Here is a 13,438-nt window from a genome sequence, read left to right as displayed (position 1 = left end):
CAGCCAAGGTCCCAATCAGCTACCATTTAAGGCTCTGCAGGCCTAAGTGCAGTCTGACTGGCAAAAAAAAAAAAAAGCATACCAAAAGAACAAAAATCCAATGCCTTGTCAGGGTCTTCAAGATTTACCTCATCAATTTCATCTTATTACCACAGCCTCCCATGCTTATCTTATTCCAGCTTCACCAGTCTTTTTGGTCCTTAACTATGCCAAACTCCCATACCACTCCTAGACCCAGGCCCTGTTCTGAGTCCTGCATTTTATGTCCCATCTAGCTTTCCTTCATCCGTGCCCCTCCCTATAAGTTGAGGTCGACAGACCATTGGACAAACACCCAGTACCCCCCCCTTCTAGATCACAGTTGGAATTCCTGGGACCACAAAGGGCTCTGTGCACACAGCCTCAAACCTGATCCTAGAGCCTGCAGGACCTCTTCTCAGGTCCATCCTCCTGAGATGACCATTCCCACTGGTATGTACATCTCTAGACTCTGTGTTGCATATCATATGACTCAGTGACATATACACTATAGTAACATTTCCAGGTTTTTCCTCAATGGGTCCTGGTCTCCCCTTTAGTCAATGAACTCTGGGTCTATATCCTACTTTAGTTCTAGAAACTGGGTGATTTTTTTCATTGCAGTACTTATGTCAGCTTCCCAGCTCTCAATTTTTTATTATACACATGAATCAATGCCCTTGTCAGATCTCCATCTATTTGCCCCTAAAATCACCATAGATCCATGTAGGCCAAGGCACTTTAATTGCTACTCTGATTTTGATGCCATGTGCAATAATTATGTCCAACTTGTCTCTGAGAATTAAAACCTGCCATGGCCTCTCATTCTGAAATCCCATCATCCTCGTTGATATCAGGCAGCCTAATTTCCATATCACATCTGCAGGCATGGCCTGTAGAGAACAGACATCACGGGGCTTCCTAAAGAAACTGATGGACCCAGTGCTAGTATATTTTCTATTGCCTCAGAAATGAGAGTGAGCACTGGGTCTTTCCAGGGAACACAATTAGTGACAGGTTCTCAGCTTGTACTTAGTAAATTCACTCTAACATTCCTGCTTCCCTGATCTATATGGTCTCTTTGTTCAATATAATGCCAAATGACTGCCAACCTCACATCTTCTAGGTCATTGTCATGAATTATGTTTCAAGGAGCCAACCTGACAGTGTGTTTAGATCAGCTCTAGGTCCTAAAACATTGAATCCTGAGTCATGGGAGAATACCCCATACCAGTAAATTTTTCCAGCATTATATTCCTCTGATCTGATATCTTCAAAATCCACTCCTACACATATTCTGTTACCTGCTAGTATATAATAGCCAGATTCTGCCATTTGTGAGCTTAGTAGTCCATTTCCTCCCTAAGCAGGGACTGTTTCTTTCCTCTCAGAATGTGCTGGAATATGATCCTGGTTACTGGCTTGGAGGCACTGAGGTATGGTGGAAGCAATTTTTGGAGAATAAACATCATCTTGTTAAGACACCTGCTTCAGGTGAGGCCATTGCACAGCCTCTAGGAAAAAAGGAGGCTGATTTCCTTTGGCAAAGGAAGCAGGTAAATTCTACTGGCACAGGAACATTCCAGGGAATTTTTCAAGTCAGAGTTCTTAGGTTGATCCACTCAAGTATCTGCATCATAAGTCTCTGTGCCCTCTTCCCATCTGGGTTCTGGCTTTAATATAGTATATTCATGAAAGCCACACATTGAATTTCCTTTACATTTCCAGGCTGCCATTGACACCTCCAGTTTCCAGAGAATCCCTTAAATTAGCAATTAGCTGCCCTGCGACAATCATTTTCTTTTTGTAAGACTTCTGCTGCCAATAAAAGCAGCAACAAATCTTATCATTATCATTTCCCACATAATACTTTGTAACTCCTCCCACCTAATCACAGGCAAGACTTCATTAATATGACCCTACTCTTTAGGGTTATTATTGCTCCACTTACCACCAGCAATGTGGTCTCTATTGCCTATAGTCAAGTAGACAATCCAACTCCAAAATTCTACCTTGAGAGTTTGCTTTTTAGGGCTAATCCTGAAATCCATTTTCATAGCCTCAGTTCCCTAAAAAAGACAGAGCCTGAGGTAAAGCTTTTGTGCTGATATTTTAATGGAGAATACAATCCCAAGGAAGCAAGAATGAGGGAAAAGAAGTCAGTCAGGAAAGGAGAGAAGGCAAATACTAAGCTGACCATAGCTTTGTTAAGCACATAATAAATTAATTGCCCAATGTCATGGGACCTCTCTAGAAAGGCCATATGGAGATACTGTGTCTTGAAATCATCTGCTAGGGAGAAAAAGGGTAGTAAATTTATCTGCTGACTCCTTCTTGTTTCCCATCTCTCTTTGTTTAAGTTTTCCCCCTACAGCATCGATGCCCTGTACTTCCACATTCCCTCTGGACATCCACTGGTTCCAGATGGAATAGACAAGGCCCTAGAGATACTGTGAAAAACAGCCAAGAACCATGGAACCTGTGGGGTTGAATGGATCAGAAAAAGCACATAAGCTAGGTCTGGTATAGCCATAGCACAAATGGGGTGGGGTTGAGGTTAGGGATAGCTCACAATTAGAGCCATGCAAACTTAGTATGTAAACTGTCAAAGAGAACTTTGACACCAGTTAAAATTCTAGCTAGACACTAAAGTCAGTAAAAGCAGATTTACTCACTAACTACTGCAGCAGGAAAGAGAGTCCAGTGTAAACCAAGCTCAACTTTGATTCATGTAGAGGTGAATGGGTGTCCTAAAGGAAGAATAAGGGATTAGAAAGAGAGAATAAGTAGAAGTTCAACCGAATTAAGGAAGTAAAAACTACAAAAAGCACATAGGGAGCTCTAACCAGTTTGGCTCAGTGGATAGGGCGTCGGCCTGCGGACTAAAAGGTCCCAGGTTTGATTCCGGTCAAGGGCATGTACCTTTGTTGCGAGCACATCCCCAGTGGAACATGTGCAGGAAGCAGCTGATGTTTCTCTCTCATCGATGTTTCTGACTTTGTCCCTCTCTCTTCCTCTCTGTAAAAAAATCAATAAAATATGTTTATAAAAAAAAAAAAAAGCACATAGGGAGTTTGGTCAATGTGATTAGAACATTTGAGTTTTCCTACTGGTATTTATCGAAGTCAGGCTCATGCCCTCGCATAGAGACTAGGAGACAGGTATTAACTGAAACAAATAGTAGATTGTTTTGGCAGATTTGAGATTTCCCAGGCGGGAAGTTAATGGGTGCTTGATCATCCCAAATATATGGGCCTGAGCTGTTAGAAACCATGCTAAAGCTTATTCAAGTCTTTTGGGGTGGGCAGGTGTTGAAGGGTGGGAGCAGGAGTGTAATAAAATTGTTTATGCTGAGAATCTACAATCTCTATAGGTCAAGGTTGAGGCCTAGTCCAAAAGAGGGCTCACGCAGTGCTGCCAATGCCCCAGCAGAGAGGCTGAGGTCATCATTGGATTTGAAACATTTAAAGTGGATATAAAACTGTTTCAGCAATGAAGACAATTAAGTGCATTGTTGTGGGCTATGGTGCTGTTGGTAAAACATGTCTTCTGATATCCTACACAACAAACAAATTTCCATCTGAGTATGTACCAACTGTTTTTGACAACTATGCAGTCACAGTTATGATTGGTGGAGAGCCATATACTCTTGGACTTTTTGATACTGCAGGGCAAGAGGATTATGACAGATTACGACCGCTGAGTTATCCACAAACAGATGTATTTCTAGTCTGTTTTTCAGTGGTCTCTCCATCCTCATTTGAAAATGTAAAAGAAAAGTGGGTGCCTGAGATAACTCACCACTGTCCAAAGACTCCTTTTTTGCTTGTTGGGACCCAAATTGATCTCAGAGATGACCCCTCTATGATTGAGAAACTTGCCAAGAACAAACAGAAACCTATCACTCCAGAGACTGCTGAAAAGCTGGCCCGTGACCTGAGGCTGTCAAGTATGTGGAGTGTTCTGTACTCACACAGAAAGGCCTAAAGAATGTAACTGATGAAGCAATATTGGCTGCCCTGAAGCCTCCAGAACTGAAGAAGAGCCGCAGATGTGTGCTGCTATGAACATCTCTCCAGAGCCCTTTCTGCACAGCTGGTTTCGGCATCATACTAAAAGCAATGTTTAGCCAAGACCGGTTTGGCTCAGTGGATAGAGCGTCGGCCTGTGGACTGAAGGGTCCCAGGTTCGATTCCGGTCAAGGGCATGTACCTTGGTTGCGGGCACATCCTCAGTGGGGGGTGTGCAGGAGGCAGCTGATCGATGTCTCTCTCTCATCGATGTTTCTAACTCTCTATCCCTCTTCCTTCCTCTCTGTAGAAAATCAATAAAATATATTTTAAAAGCAATGTTTAAATCAAACTAAAGATTAAAAATTAAAATTCATTTTTGCAATAATGACAAATGCCCTGCACCTACGCATATGCACTCGTATAAAACAAGGCCCATAGATATGGTCCCTTTCCCCCTCCCAATACTAGTTAATTTTGAGTAATTGTGTATTGTCAGAAAAGCGATCAGTACTAGTTTTTGTTTTGTTTTTTGTTTTCTTTAAAACAAGGCATGCTTGTGATGACTCTGTAACAGACTAATTCGGGTTGTTGAAGCTGCTCCCGGATTCCACGCTGGAAAGTGATCTGAAACATCTAGTATTTTTTTTTTTTTTTTTGTGGTGGGAGGGGAGGGGTGTGTGTGTGGAGTTTGTTTTTATTTAGTCATTTTTTAAAAATTTGTTAACCATTGGACAGCCCTTTAGGTGAAGAGGATGGAGTGATTCCGCATTCCACTTCCTAGATCTAGTTTAGAAAACATGTTCCCCACCGGTGCTCTTAGGAAGGAGTATAGTAAATGCCTCATTTAATAACATACTCCTTTTTGAAAGTTGCCTTTTCTCTCCACCCTTGAGTAGGTTCAGTATTTGATGAAACTCATAAAAGTGGGTGGAACCTGTCTTGCCCCTCCTCTTTTCTAGGATGCACTATATACGTGACTGACTTTCAAGGAAATTTGTTAGCTGTTTGCTGATTTTTTTAAAGTTAATGTCTAACTTCTTTCACTGATAAATGAAGGAAAGTATTGCACCTTTTGAAATATACCAAATGGATTAAGTATCTAATTAAAAAAACATTTTTTTCTTGTCAGTCATTGTCTTATATGCTCAGCATAGATGTGCAGCTTAATAGTGTATGATATGGTTCCTAGAACACAACTGAAGACCTGGTATATATGAAAGGTGCTAGAAGACAGATGTCTGGAATGATTCACATCCTCTTCAAGTTATGAGGATGGAGACCTGCTTCATTAAGAAGCTAGGGGTGGGATGGGGGTAGGGAGAACATTTAACAACATGGGGACCAGTCAGGGGAATCCCCTTATTTCTGTTTTGCATGAAGAACCCTAGAGCAGCCAGTTGAGGCTCTCTAGTTTAATAAAAATCATGGAGAGAGTCTTATGAAGACTCTTCCTAAGTGTTAATAGGGATTTTATCAGCTGATTTTGGTTGCAGTTTCCAACATTTTAAAAAATGTTTAGGTAATATTCTCCACCTTCCCCAAATCCTAATTCTTGTAGTTTCATTCATGTTGAACCAATGCTTTCTCATGTCTCAATTCTTTGTATATGCATTCTTTTCAGATGTATTGAACAAACAAACAAAAAAAACCTTAAAAAAAAAAAAAAAAAAGAGGGCTCAAAGGAGCCTGCATTTGATCAAGAAAATAATCTTTGTGAGTACATCTATGAACTAAGGACTCTGGTATCTAATACATATCTCTATCTGACATTGCAAATCTGGATATTCCCTTCCTGATATCCATTAACTCCAGCTAGCTAGCCCTTGCTCTCCAGGCTAACTCAGTGTCCCAGGGTCCTAAGTTGGCAAGGAAAGCTCACAAACTTTCATCCTAGTAAGAGATCATCTTCCTTTGCAGCTGAGTACCATTCCCTCAACCCTGACAAAACAGCAAGAAAACATGATAAATATTCCCTCACCCCAACTCTTCTCTGCAAGACACTGGGTAGCTATACTACAATTTAGTAAAGATTAATTAAGTCCTTAAACCTTTTAAGGTGCTAATAAATTAACTCTGGTGTTCTATTATGCAAAAAAAAATGAGTATTTTGCTGCTTATGTTGCTGCCGTTCTTTAGAAAATATGGGCATTACCTCCTACTTATTAAAAATTCAGGTTTTATTACCATTGACTTACTAGAGACATGATCTTTAAAGAATAAATTCCTCCATTTACTTGTCTGTGAGTTTATTTTAATTCAGCTTCATGACAAAGTGACTTGCATAAAACTAAGGAGAGCTTGCCCCTCTGAAATTGTTTAATACATAATCAAGAATCTGAGTTACCTCCAAATCCTATCCAACTCTGTGACACTTGGTGTGCTTCAGAGGATCTGCCACCTACTGCTAAGATGTAGTCAAACTTTTCAAACATATAGCTTCAATTTGTTAAAGAAATCTGATTATTAGATTGTCAAAATCTCTATTGTAGAAAAGCGGTACTAAGAGAATTCCTTTTGAGAGAGAGAGAATTATTTTCCTAAGAGCCATTTTTCTAAAAATAATAGGTTGAATCCAAGAGGGGAAATGACCTGTATGGGTTATTCTGTTATCTTAAACAAATTTTGTTAGAAGACTGTGGACAAATGAGAATCATAGAATCTCATCCTTGAGTTAAATATTTTTACTGAGCTCTGCATAAGAAATGTTTGGTTGATACTTTACAGATTCTTAGGGCATGTCACAGATCAGAACCTATTAGAATGGTGTGTCAAGAATCTATTTTTAACAAGCTCTCCAAGTGATTCCTATGGCCACTGAAGTTTAAAAACTAGGGTGGAGCCAAAACCGGTTTGGCTCAATGGATAGAGCGTCGGCCTGCGGACTGAAGGGTCCCGGGTTCGATTCCGGTCAAGGGCATGTACCTTGGTTGCGGGCACATCCCCAGTGGGGGGCGTGCAGGAGGCAGCTGATCGATGTTTCTCTCTCATCGATGTTTCTAGCTCTCTATCCCTCTCCCTTCCTCTCTGTAAAAAATCAATAAAATATATTTAAAAAAAATAAAAAATAAAAACTAGGGTGGAAGGAGATGAAGACTCTCATACACTACTGATAAGAGGACAAGTTGATAGTACTTTATTGGAAGGCAGTTGAGTAGAAACTCTCTCAATCAAACCTAGATTAAGTAAGTTAATAGGTAAACTGAAAATAGTCCTTCTATAAAACACAATACTGGCCAGGACCCATCGAGTCCTTGATACCAGTAGGTTAGTCTTTGCTCAGCTCTTGCCATTTTGAATTATCTGCAAGCGCACACACACACACACAAACTTTTCTGTCCTGGGGGTCAATCCTTCCTGTTGAATTGCCAATAGCAATCAGGGCTCAACTATAACAGGAGGGTGCACACAGCCCATATAGATGGTGGAGGGGGGGAGACACCTGGAGCACCCCACTCAGGTAACTGGGGAGGATGCGCCATTAGGCTCCACGGGACACCCACTACATAAGGTCTAGATCAGGAGACATAGCAGTTCTACCTAATACATAGAAACAAACACCGAGAGGCAGCCAAAATGAACAGACAAAGAAACATGTCCCAAATGGAAAAACAGGACAAAAGTCCAGGAAAAGAACTAAATAAAATGAAAATAAGCAGTCAATCAGATGCAGAGTTCAAAACACTGATTATAAGGATGCTCAACAAACTTAGGGAAAGAATAGATCAACTCAGTGAGAACTTTAACAAAGAGATATAAAACATAAAAATGGAGATAGAAAAGAAAAAACAGTCAGAAATGAAGAATACAATAACTGAAATTATGAATACATAAGAAGGAAACAACAGCAGATTAGATGAAGGAGAGGAGCAAATCAGCAACTTGGAATCTGAGGTAGCAGAAAACCTCCAATCAGAAAAGCAAAAAGAAAGAAGAATGTAATAAAAAGGATAGTTTAAGGGGCCTCTGGGACAACATCAAGCATACCAACATTTGCATTATGAGGGTGCCGGAAGGAGAAAAAAAAGAGCAAGGAATTGAAAATCTATTTGAACAAATAATGACAAAAAACTTTCCTAACTTGGTGGAGAAAGCAGACACACAAGTCCAAGAAGCACAGAGAGTCCTAAACAAGGTGAACCTAAAGAGGCCAACACCAAGACACGTCATAACTAAAATACCAATAGTTAAAGACAACAGGAGAATTTTAAAAGCAGCAAAAGAAAGTCAGTTAATTACCTACAAGGGAGCTCCCATAAGACTGTCAGCGGATTTCCCAACAGAAACTTTTTAGGCCAGAAGGAACTGGCACATATATTCAAAGTGATGAAAACCAAGGACCTACAACCAAGATTACTCTATCTGGCAAAACTATCATTTAGAATAGAAAAACATATAAAAAGCTTCCCAGATAAGAAAAACCTTAAAAAGTCCACCACCACCAAACCAGTATTACAAGCAAAAAGGTTTTCTTCAAGAAGAAAAAGAAAAAAATATGAATAAAATAGCAATAAATACATATTTAAATGCAAATGAATTAAATGCCCCAATCAAAAGACACAGGGTGACTGAATGGAAAAGAAAACAAAACCCATACATATATTGTCTAACAGAGACTCACTTCAGGTCAAAAGACACACACAGACTAGAAGTAAAGGGATGGAAAAAGGTATTTCATGAAAATGAAAATGAAAAAAAGCTGGGGTAGCAATACTTTACCAAACAAAACAGACTTAAAACAAAGGCTAGAGCCTGCCAGCATGGCTCAGTGGTTGAGCATCAACCTATGAACCGGGAAGTCATGGTTCAATTCAGGGCATATGCCCAGGTTGTGGGCTTGATCTCCAGTAAGGGGCATATAGGAGACAGCCAACCAATGATTCTCTCTCATTGATATTTCTATCACTCTCTCCCTTTCCCTTCCTCTCTGAAATCAATAAAAAAAAAATGTTAAAAAACAAAACAAAACAACAAAGGGCCCTAGCCAATTTGGCTTAGTGGATAGAGCATCGGCCTGCAGACCAAAGGGTTCCAGATTTGATTCTGGTCAAGGGCATGTACCTTGGTTGCAGGATCCTCTCCAGCCCGGATGTGCAGGGGGCAACCAATAGATGTTTCTCTCTGTCTTTCCCTCTCTCTTCCACTCTCCCTAAAAATCAATGGAAAAATGTTCTCAGCTTAAGATTAACAACAAAACCAACAAACAAAACAAAAAACCCCACAAATGTTATAATAAGAGATAAAGAAGGAACCAGCAATTCCACTTCTAGGTATTTATCCAAAGAAACCCAAAACACTAATTTATAAAGACATTTCATCCATATGTGTGTGGGTTGTTGTTGTTTTGTTTTGTTTTGAATATATTTTTATTGATTTTAGAGAATGGGAGAGGGATAGAGAGATAGAAATGCCAATGAGAGAGAAACATCGCTCAGCTGCTTCTTGCATGCCCCCTACTGGGGACCAAGCCTGAAACCCAGGCATGTGCTCAGACAGGGAATCAAACCGAGACCTCCTGGTTCATGGGCTGATGTTCAACCACTGAGCCACACTGGTTGGGCTCCATATGTTTACTGAAGCATTATTTACAATAGCCAAGATATGAAAGCAACTTAAGTGCCCATCAATAAACAAATGGATAAGAATATGTGGTAAATATATACAGTGGAATATTACTCGTCCTTAAAAAAGAATGAAATCTTGCCATCTGCAACAACCTGGATGAACCTAAAGGGTATTATGCTAAGTGAAATAAGTCTGACAAGGACAAATACCATATGGTTTCACTTATATGTGGAATCTAAAGAACAACATAAATGAACAAACAAAACAGAAACAGTCTTATAGGTACAGAGAACATTGTATGTGTGTGTTTGATGATTGCCAGTGAGGATGGGGGTTGAGGAACTGGTGGAAAGGTGAAGGGAAAAAGAAGCACAAATTGCTAGTTATAAAATAGTGACAGGGATGTAAAGTATAGTGTATGAAATATAGGCAATAATACTGTAAAAACTATGTATGGTATCAGATGGGTACTAGATTTATCAGGGTGATTACTTTGTAAGTTATATAAATATCTATTCACTGGGTTATACAAAATTAATATAATATTGTATGTCAATTATAATTTTAAAAACATATTTTAAAAATTTTAATGTCATTATACTTGTTTTATAATTTCTATTTAATCAATATTATGTAAAAGAAAAGAAAAAGAGTTGTTCCAAGGAAAACTAATTTGAATGCTTTTGTTAGATTCTAAAGGCAGGTCACACACATACAAATGTTGTCAAATTAGGAGCAAAAGATTGGAGGAGCAGTGTAAGTTTTTTCAGTTCTTGCTCTACCTTAAAAAAAGGGAAACTAGAAATACTAAACAAGTCATTATGAATTTCATTTATCCAAAAAAAATTACACAGAATTTTAATCAAGGGTCCCATTGTCAACAACAACAAAATCCTTAGTCCTAAAAAGAAATTTTAAAATGTCATCTAATGAATTAATATGCATATATATTTCAAGTCAAAATAAAGTACTTAAGATATATGTGTGTTTATTCATGTTATATATATAACATTTTTGTCCTGACTATATGGCTCAGCTGGTTGGAGCATCTTCCCATATACCAAAAAGGTGGTGGGTTTGATTCCTGGTTGGGGCATGTGCAGGAGGTAATGGATTGATGTTCTTCTCTCACATTGATGTGTGTGTATCTCTCCCTTTCTCTCTCTAAAATCAATTATATACATACACACACGCGCGCGTGCGCGCGCGTGCACAGTGAGTGGTGAGATTATTATGATCTCTAAATGCATAATTATCTGGCCACTCAGTGTATATCCTATATAATAAAAGGCTAATATACAAATTGTTCCCTCGACCAGGAGTTTGACCAGCAGGCAGGCCAGCCAACTGCCCATGTCCCCTCCCTTTGGCCAGGCTGGCCGGACCCCACCCATGCACGAATTCATGCACTGGGCCTCTAATATATATATATATATGTATATGTATATATATATATATATATATATATATATATATATATATATGTATGTATATATATATATATATATATATATAAATACACACACACACACACATACACACACACATACACACACACACACACACACACACTGAGTGGCCAGATTATTATGGGTTCAGAGATCATAATAATCTGACCACTCAGTGTGTGTGTGTGTGTGTGTATGTATGTATGTACATATATATGTATATGTGTGTATATATATGTGTGTGTATGCACACACACACACACACACACACACACACACACATACTAGAGGCCCGGTGCATGAAATTCGTGCACTGGGGGGGGCGTGTCCCTCAGCCTAGCCTGAGCCCTCTAGCAGTCTGGGACCCCTCAGAGGATGTCCACCTGCCAGCTTCAGACATCCCTCTCGCAGTCCGGGGCTCTTGCAGTCCGGAACCCCTCAATCATTACTGCCTGCCTACAGCGGAAGAGGGAGAGGCTCCAGCCACCACCACTGTACTCGCCAGCCATAAGCCCAGCTTCTGGCTGAGCATCGCTCCCACTGTGGGAATGCACTGACCACCAGGGAGCAGCTCCTGCATTAAGCATCTGCCCCCTGGTCGTCAGTACACATCATAGCGACCAGTCGTTGCAACTGGTCATTCTGCCATTCGGTCAATTTGCATATTAGGGTTTTATTATAATATATATATAATACTGTATATTATTCCCTCTTTAATCAGCTATTTTGATTAATAAGCTATTTACCAGTTTTTGTCTATTTGGTTAAGAGGGCTCCTATGTGTGAAAATATGCATGTTCATTAAACCAATAATTATACAACCAGAACTTATTCTAAGGAAATAATAATTTATGTGCATAAAGATAGACAGGTACAGATATATAGGTATATAAACATGTAGATATATAGATATAGATGTATGTGTGTGTTCATGTCGGAATTCATTAGAGTAGCAAAACTTGAAGCTTCCCAAATGTCCATCAATGGGAGTTTATTTTTATTTTATTTTTTTAATATATTTTTTATTGATTTTTTACAGAGAGGAAGGGAGACAGAGAGAGAGAGAGAGAGTTAGAAACATCGATGAGAGAGAAACATCGATCAGCTGCCTCCCACACCCCCCCCACTGGGGATGTGCCCGCACTCATGGTACATGCCCTTGACCAGAATCGAACCCGGGACCCCTCAGTCCGCAGGCCGATGCTCCATCCCCTGAGCCAAACCGATCAGGACAATCAATGAGAGTTTATTAATTATGTTATTCATTCAATTAAATATTATGCAGAACCATCAAAACTATGAAAATAGGTCTATATAGTGACAAGGGAACATTGTTCAGGTTATTCTATTGACTGCAAAGTAAAAGTAATAGACATAGAGAAATGTCTAAAGGTTTTGTTTTTGTTTGTTTTCTTGGTTTTCCTCACCCGAGGATATTTTTCCATTGATTTTTAGAAAGAATGGAAGGGAAAGGGGAGAGAGAGAGAGAGAGAGAGAGAAACATCAATGTGAGAGAGACACCAGTGCTGGGGATCGAGCCTGCAACCAAGGTAGATGTCCTTGACCAGAATAGACCTGGGACCCTTCAGTCCACAGGCCAACGCTCTATCCACTGAGCCAAATGGCTAGGGCTCTAAAGGTATTAATATTTTAAAATTCACAGTGGTTTTCTCTTGAATAAGGTAGAAATTCAATTGATTTTTTTCTATTGTGTTTATCTCTATTTTCTAAAACAAATATGTATTTCCTAGGTATTAAAGATAAAAAAAATGAAACAAGTTTTGGGCTCAGAAAGACAGTCATTTTTATTGTTTTAAAATTTATTAATTCTGATTTTTGGACTACTTTAAACCATATTTACCTTTGTGGAACTCAATGTGAATTACCACATTGTTCTCTAAACTTTACCCTATAAAGCAAGGTACTAAAAGCTTTTGAAGGCAACTTCTCATTATAACGGAATTTTTGTGGATATTGTAATAGATTTTTATCATTGCTTTATAGGCTTTCGGAGTGCATTTATTTACCAGTGTTGGGGGGCGGCAGGGAGAAAGGGGTGAGACTTCCTCTTAATGTTCATAAGACATTCTAGAAACTATTAAAGTGAAACATACAGGTATATAAAAATTTCTTTTCTCTCGGAAAATGTCATTGAGCAGCAACAACAAAAGTAAAATTAAGATATTTACAGTGGATGAAATCTGTGGTTATGGTTATTGGAGAAAAAGAACAGATTGCAAACTTTTTCTAACTCAAATATTGAAAACTAAATTTTAAACGTCTTTTATATTTATACTGTGGGGCTGTAATGTCTTATTTTAAGCCCCAATGAAGGTTTGGACTTTCAAAATGGGGATAATTTCTGTGAGAACAAGCACACTGAACCTTGCCAGCACT

The 13,438-nt window shown here is 39.1% G+C and overlaps 1 protein-coding gene and 1 long non-coding RNA gene across 3 annotated transcripts in view; one reads left to right on the top strand and one right to left on the bottom strand.

The window, feature by feature from the left end:
- The window catches only part of LOC129151606 (uncharacterized), a 183,810-nt gene that overhangs the window by 140,292 nt on the left and 30,080 nt on the right, over positions 1-13,438 (bottom strand). The window lies entirely within an intron of this gene.
- LOC103289160 (cell division control protein 42 homolog) lies at positions 3,456-4,133 on the top strand. The gene is given in 2 exon segments (XM_054726999.1): positions 3,456-3,955; positions 3,958-4,133. Coding segments are annotated over 2 exon segments (573 nt in total). The 5' UTR covers positions 3,456-3,510; the 3' UTR covers positions 4,086-4,133.

The sequence above is a fragment of the Eptesicus fuscus genome, chromosome 15 (assembly GCF_027574615.1).
Source record: "Eptesicus fuscus isolate TK198812 chromosome 15, DD_ASM_mEF_20220401, whole genome shotgun sequence".
In the NCBI taxonomy this organism is placed as follows: Eukaryota; Metazoa; Chordata; class Mammalia; order Chiroptera; family Vespertilionidae; genus Eptesicus; species Eptesicus fuscus.
Note: the sequence above shows the minus strand (reverse complement) of the source record. Positions and strands in the feature narration are given on the sequence as shown.